Raw genomic sequence first — 6,904 nt, 5'->3', positions numbered from 1 at the left:
GCGGGAAGGGCCGAGGATTTCAGGTAAGGAGCCCCTTGGCAGGGCTGCCCTGAGGGATTGTGCAAAATGTTCACTGCACAAGGGGCAAGGGGGGGCTGGGATCCAGGCGGAGGGGCTCAAGCCTGATGCTCTCACACCAAGACGAGGAGGGATTCTTTCTTAGCCGGAAGAGCAGTCTGTGCACTGACTTTTTTTTTTTTTTTAATATTTATTTTGAGCGAGGCAGAGACAGTATGAGCGGGGGAAGGGCAGAGAGAGAGGGAGACACAGAATCCGAAGCAGGCTCTGAGCTCTGAGCTGTCAGCATAGGGCCCGATGTGGGGCTCGAACTCACAAACCCTGAGACCATGACCTGAGCTGAAGTCAGCCGCTTAACCAACTGAGCCACCCAGGTGCCCCTGTGCACCGACTTTTGCACTCTGGGGCAGCGGCTGCGCAGAAGGAGTCCCTTGTAACAATTCCACTTTATTGCCGTGAAGTTACTTGTCCAAGGTCACACAGCCAGGGAGTGGCAGTGCCGGATCCAAAGGCAGGCAGTGTGGCCCCAGAGGCCCTGACTTTACCCACCACCCTCCACTGTCTGCACCACCTTAGAGGACGTCAAGAGTCAGCAGGGTAGGGGTGGGGTGTGTGGGGATCAAGCTCCTTTCCCCCAAGCAGAATGGAGGCACCCTCCTATTTTCTTGGGAGGGGTTGCAGGCACTTGTCTTCAAGATCAAGCCCTCCGTGACCTACAGGAAAAGACATTTCCCAACGTGAATATTGTGGGTAATAAGGCTCTTACCGATCTGCCACCTTGGGCGACAGCGAGAAATATCACCCCCTTCACAAGGTCGTGGTGTTTTATACGTTCTTCACTCAGGATCGCAGGCTCTCAGCAAGTTCGTGAAGCGCCAGGGCCCGGGATTGAGTCTGTGTCTAAGATTCCTGTAGGGTCATTCCCGTGGGAGGGGGTGCCTTGCCCTGATATGGGGGATACTGAGGTCTTAAACATATATTTTTTAAATTATTTTAATGTTTGTTTATTTTTGAGAGAGAGACAGAGTGCAAGTAGGGGAGGGGCAGAGAGAGAGGGAGACACAGAATTCGAAGCAGCCTCCAGGCTCTGAGCTGTCAGCACAGAGCCCGACATGGGGCTTGAACTCCCAGACCGTGAGATCATGACCTGAGCTGAAGTCAGACGCCTAACTGACTGAGCCACCCAGACGCCCCGGTCTTAAACATGTTTTACTGAGTCCCTCCGACGTGCTGGGACGCTGGGTTTGAAGGAATGGCTCCTGACCCCAGGAAGCGTGGTCAGCAAGGGCCTGGGGAGCAATTAAACGTGAACTTCTAAAGCTCCGTCAGCTCACCCCAGGGCTCTGAGCCCACTTTAAATAAAAGCTGCATTGCCCTTGCCCTATGGCCTCTACTCGTTTCCCCCCCTGGAGGGGACAAGGACTGATTTCTGTGAGCACCTACTGTGTGCCGGGCACTCTGTGAACGAAGGCACCTCGCTGCCAAGACTTCGAGGCAGACCACTGGCTCCGCTCACGGACGGCAAAAGCCGGCCTGGCTCACCTCGCAGCCGGGGCTGCAGGGCTGGCTGGGCCCCAGCTCTTCCCACTGCCACGCCCTGCCTTCCTGAGCATTATGGGGTGAGGAGGGGGGTGGACATGTGCACAAGACGTCTTCTTCCTCATGCCCCTCTCTTCCCCCAACGGCCACTCGAAAATGCAGCCCCCGACACATGCTCTCATCCCCCCCCCCCCCCCCGCTGGGCACGTGTAGGGACCTGGGGCTTCTGCAAAATCTCCCACGTAAGGCGGTGGGGGGGGGGGGTGGCGATGAGCACGGGCTGCTGGCAGTTCCGTCCCTTTCCCATTGATGGAGATTAATGGTACTGGAATACCAGTGTGACAAGTCAGCTGTCCCCGCCTTCCCCAGACCCCACCCCTGAACAGACACACACACACATGCACACACACGCGCACGCGCGCGCGCGCACACACACACACTCTCCGGGGCTGATAGCTATTTCCTCCCTCAGCCTCACTGCCCTGCCTCCGCCGGCCCGGTGCCCCATCCGGCTGCCACCGGACGCTGTCTCTGGGGGTGGAATCCTGTGCTCCTGCTGTGCCCAGGTAAGGAAGCAGCAAGAGCCCGGGGGCTGGGCAGCCTTCGTGCCCTCTCTGGATCCACGGAGGCACAGTTTTCACAGGGGAGAGGCTCTTAACAGCCAGGATGGTAGAGGTCGGGTTTCCCAAAGAGTGGATGGGACACGCTGCTCAGAGAGGGGAAGGGCACGTTTTCATGGGCATGCACCAGACGCCGGGCACCGGGGTAAACCACGAGAGCCTCTCTTCCCAGACTCACATGCAGTCTCTGGGTGGGCGGACAGGAGCGGTCTGAGGGTCACTGACTTGAAAACTTGCATTCTCTGCCCCTCACCTCCGCCAACGGGGGACCCTGGCTGCTGGGCTCCATGTCCCGGGAGGCTGGGGGCCGACTCCATGCAGCCAGAAAGACTGATCCCGATGGGTCCCCAGGGTGTGTGTAGCAGCGCTGTGCTCCCTGAGCACCCCATGGGACCTGGGAAGAGGCTGCTGCGCTGAAGGGAAGGTTCCAGAGCATTGAGGGGATGGCATTCATCTGTCTGCAGGGTGGAGTCCCAGCTGTACCACTGCAGCTGAGCGATGGTGGGCTAGTTGCTATGCTTCTCTGAACCTCAGTTTTCTCTTCTGAAAAATAGGGTCTCAGAGGATCACCGTGAGTGTAATTGTTCTGGAAACTCTAAAGCTTAGGCAGCATAAGCATTCCCGGAGAGCACAGCCCCCACTGCTCACCCCCCTCCCCATCTGCCTGCGAGCCCCAGCTCCCAGGACTCATCTGCCTGGAAAGGTCTAGTTTGATTTCTTGGGGCCTTGCCTTCCAAAGGCCTGTGGTACCTGGAGAAGACTGGGGGTTCTCATCCCGGCCGACAGTGTTACCCCTGGAAATGCGAGTACTGAAGACCACCCCCCACTTCCTTCTCTTCCTCCTCTGCCAAGTCTCGCTTACAGCAGAGGTAGAGGAAAGAGAACAAGTTGGCTGAGCGCTAAACTGTTGCTTCTCCACTTGTCTGTGTTATTTGGGTGTCTTGAGCCTCAGCTTCCTCGCCTGTAAAATGGGATGGAGTGAAGTTCTAGCGCCTTTTGTCTAGAGTCCTGAGCAAGAAAGCACTTATGTAAAGGACCTACTGGGGTCTCTGGCACATAGTGGGGCCTCAGGATGATCTGAATTCCCAGTCCCTGCCAGCCATCCCTGGCCTCCTGCCGGCAGCCTCCCCCGCCACCCCGCCCTCCTGGATCTCAACCAGCTTCACATCAGGAAATGGGGGGGTTTTGATGAAGCTGTGGGGGTGTACGTCCGGGGAGTCTGTACACGTGCCAGAGGCTGGCTTCCCCAGCACTTACCTGAGTAGTTTCTCAATCACTACCTGCGGAATGAATGCGCCAGCGAGTGGGTAAATGAATGCGCTGGGTCTCCCCGGGGCAGGCTGGGCGGCTGGGCGCCCTCGGGCGTGTGACCGTCTCAGCCCCATTGGGCCACCAGAGCCCCGGTCTGGTAGTTCCTCATGCCCTAGCTCTCTCCCTACTCTTATCTTATTTCCTCCCCAACTATCAGAGGAGGGGCTGGCTGCACCGTACAAAGTCAACACACCAGACATGCCACTATTGTGGGAGCCAAGGGCTGCACCGACAAGCTGCAGAGAGGCAAGATCTGGGGGTGCTGTGGACGGGGGGGGGGTGCATCCCTTAAAGGCACAGGCTCTCCCTTCCACTCCCATTCCCCCTCCTATCCTTCAGGTGGGGCCTCCTGCGTGCCCCAGTGCCCTAGGGGATTGGAGTCCTGTGTGGCCTGGCCTCGTTTCTATTTCTCCGGTTAGCCCTCGGGGACCTGTTAATAACAGCCACAGCACTGACATGGTGCTTCCGGTGTGCTGGGCTCTGCTCTAAATGCTTATGTATATTAGCTTGCTGAGCACTCCCAACAGCCCTATGAGCTAGGTCTTGTTATGACAGGTGGCCATGTCACAGAGGAGAAAGCAGGCCCGGGAAGGTTAAGGGGCTCGCCCAAGGTCGCACAGTGAGCGGGCGTTCCCCTGGGATGTTCTTCTCCCAGCCTGGCTGCTTGGCTCAATGTCACCAATCCCAATGTCACCAATCCCTGCTGGCCTCACTTATACCATTCAGGGGTCAGATGCCAATCGCCTGGGGAGGGTCCCCTCGCTGCCCCCCCCCCCCAACGCCCTCAACCGCTCAGGCAGAGGAGGGGCCGTCTGNCGCTGCCCCCCCCCCCCCCCCCCCGCCCCGTGCCTCAGTGAAAGAGACATGGGGGGCGGGCTGGTGGTGAAAGAGAAGTGGAGGGGCTCTCCCCACCCAATGTCATCAATCCCCTGCTGCCCTCACTAAAACAATTCAGGGGTCAGTTGCCATCGGCTTGGGGGGGTCCCCCTCGCGCCCCCCCCCCCAACGCCCTCACACTGCCTACCTCAGCACCCCCTCCTCTCCACCACAGAGCACACCATGTCTGCCAACGGCACGCTCAAGCCGCTCTGCCCGGTCCTGGAGCAGATGAGCCGCATCCAAAGCCACAGCAACTCCAGCATCCGCTACATGGACCACGCGTCGGTGCTGCTGCACGGGCTGGCGTCGCTGCTGGGCCTGGCGGAGAACGGGCTCATCCTCTTCGTGGTGGGCTGCCGCATGCGCCAGACGGTGGTCACCACGTGGGTGCTGCACCTGGCGCTGTCCGACCTGCTGGCCACCGCCTCCCTGCCCTTCTTCACTTATTTCCTGGCCGTGGGCCACTCGTGGGAGCTGGGCACCACCTTCTGCAAACTGCACTCCTCCATCTTCTTCCTCAACATGTTCGCCAGCGGCTTCCTGCTCAGCGCCATCAGCCTGGACCGCTGCCTGCAGGTGGTGCGGCCCGTGTGGGCGCAGAACCACCGCACGGTGGCCGCGGCCCACAGGCTCTGCCTGGCGCTCTGGGCCCTGGCCGTGCTCAACACCGTGCCCTACTTCGTGTTCCGGGACACCATCCCGCGGCTGGACGGCCGCATCATGTGCTACTACAACGTGCTGCTCCTGAACCCGGGGCCCGATCGCGACGCCACGTGCAACTCGCGCCAGGCGGCCCTGGCCGTCAGCAAGTTCCTGCTGGCCTTCGTGGTGCCGCTGGCCATCATCGCCTCGAGCCACGCGGTCGTGAGCGTGCAGCTGCGCCACCGCGGCCGCCGGCGGCCCAGCCGCTTCGTGCGCCTGGTGGCGGCCGTGGTGGCGGCCTTCGCGCTCTGCTGGGGGCCCTACCACGTGTTCAGCCTGCTGGAGGCGCGCGCGCACGCCGACGCGACGCTGCGGCCGCTCGTGTGGCGCGGCCTGCCCTTCGTCACCAGCCTGGCCTTCATCAACAGCGTGGTCAACCCGCTGCTCTACGTGCTCACCTGCCCCGACGTGCTGCGCAAGCTGCGGCGCTCGCTGCGGAGCGTGCTGGAGAGCGTGCTGCTGGACGACAGCGAGCTGGGCGGCCTGGGCAGCAGCCGCCGCCGCCGCGCCTCCGGCCCCCGCCCCGCCCCCGGCCCCGCCCCCGGCCCCGCCCCCGGCCGCCGGCCCGCCGGGCCCGCGCGCCTGCTCGCCTGGCTGCGGGGCGGCGCCGTGGCGTCCCCGCAGAGGTCGCGCGCCCGGTCCCAGGACGAGAGAGGCCCCCTGAACCGGGCGCTGAGCACCACCTCGGGGTAGAGCGCGGCCGGCCCGAGGCCTCCCTCCCTCCCCCCCGCACCCAGGGAGGCAGAGGAGGGCGGCGAAGCCGAGCTAGGGCTTCCGGAGGGGGACGCCTGGCAGCAGCGACCCAGGGATCTGCATTGCGGAGCGCCCCGCCTCCTCGGCTCTTTGAGTCTTCAGCAGGCGGGCGGGACGCCGAGGTTCAGCATTTCCAGCAAGCTCCCAGGAGGCGGGGTCAGCGCTGCTGGTCGGCGGACTCCGTTTGGGGCGACACACGGTGAAAACCACAAGATTTCTCCCACTGGGTTGTGGACTCCCACGGCACGCAGGACGCACTCGCCCTGAAGCTCAGCTCTACCAGATGGTGGGAGGGGGAAGGGTGGGTGGGGAGTGTTCTTACACGAAACCAGTGATGGGTTTTGGGATAGGAAGCAGAGGAGGGTTTGGGAAGCCCTGACCCCTTCTAACCTCTTAGTCACTCAGCCACCGTCTACTGAGCTAGATGCTGTGTCCCACAGTCTTGAGGGTGGGTTCCATGATCAGACCGAGGCACAAAGAGATTAATCCACTTGCCCAAAGTACAGGGTCTGCATGCTATTAAATATTACACGTTCAATTACCATGAAGTAAAGAACACCCCCCAGCATACCCAGGGCACTGAATGTAGTGACTGCAAGGAGCACCATGTCTACCCTCTGGCCCAGCTCTGTCCTCGGTAGAAAGGCAAGGTCTTTTTATAAGGCTTTACTCATAAAGTAGCAAAAGCAAGGGCTGTCATGGTCGCGCTGGGCTCATCCAAATGCAACGGGCATCCTTGCTGAGGGTCTTCTTGGTGTTTAGTGTTTGCACATGTACAGCAGCCCCGGAGACCCCAGCACGGGACATTTCCTTGCGAATCTGACACCTATACTGGCCTGGTATTCCATGGGATGCCCAGTGGGCAACACTGGCAATCCCCAAATCTTTGCAACACGCCTCCTGACCAGCAGCGGCTGGGCAGCCGGCCCTTCCAATCTGCAGGCGTGAAGGGCAACTCAGTCTCCCTTGTAGCACATCCACCGAGCCACGTGCTCCCCCTAGCCACCGCGGCCTGGAGGACAAAGATGGCTGCGTTTAGGTCTGTCCCAAGGCCAGGCACAGAGTTGCTGCCAGGAGCTGGT

At 61.1% G+C, this 6,904-nt stretch overlaps 1 protein-coding gene across 1 annotated transcript; it reads left to right on the top strand.

The window, feature by feature from the left end:
- The first annotated feature begins 2,018 nt into the window (after window positions 1-2,018).
- PTGDR2 (prostaglandin D2 receptor 2) lies at window positions 2,019-6,101 on the top strand. Its single transcript, XM_039253535.1, has 2 exons — window positions 2,019-2,123; window positions 4,540-6,101. Exon 2 carries the CDS (start codon window positions 4,548-4,550, stop codon window positions 5,760-5,762), a length of 1,215 nt encoding a protein of 404 aa, XP_039109466.1. The 5' UTR covers window positions 2,019-2,123; window positions 4,540-4,547; the 3' UTR covers window positions 5,763-6,101.
- Window positions 6,102-6,904: the final 803 nt, after the last annotated feature.

This window comes from Hyaena hyaena, unplaced genomic scaffold, assembly GCF_003009895.1.
Source record: "Hyaena hyaena isolate Hyena2069 unplaced genomic scaffold, ASM300989v1 scaffold_456, whole genome shotgun sequence".
NCBI lineage: Eukaryota > Metazoa > Chordata > Mammalia > Carnivora > Hyaenidae > Hyaena > Hyaena hyaena.
This window is presented reverse-complemented; position numbering and strand designations above follow the sequence as displayed.

Excerpts from the sequence above, each read along its gene's own strand:
- PTGDR2 (XM_039253535.1), top strand. The coding sequence starts at position 4,548 with ATGTCTGCCAACGGCACGCTCAAGCCGCTCTGCCCGGTCCTGGAGCAG.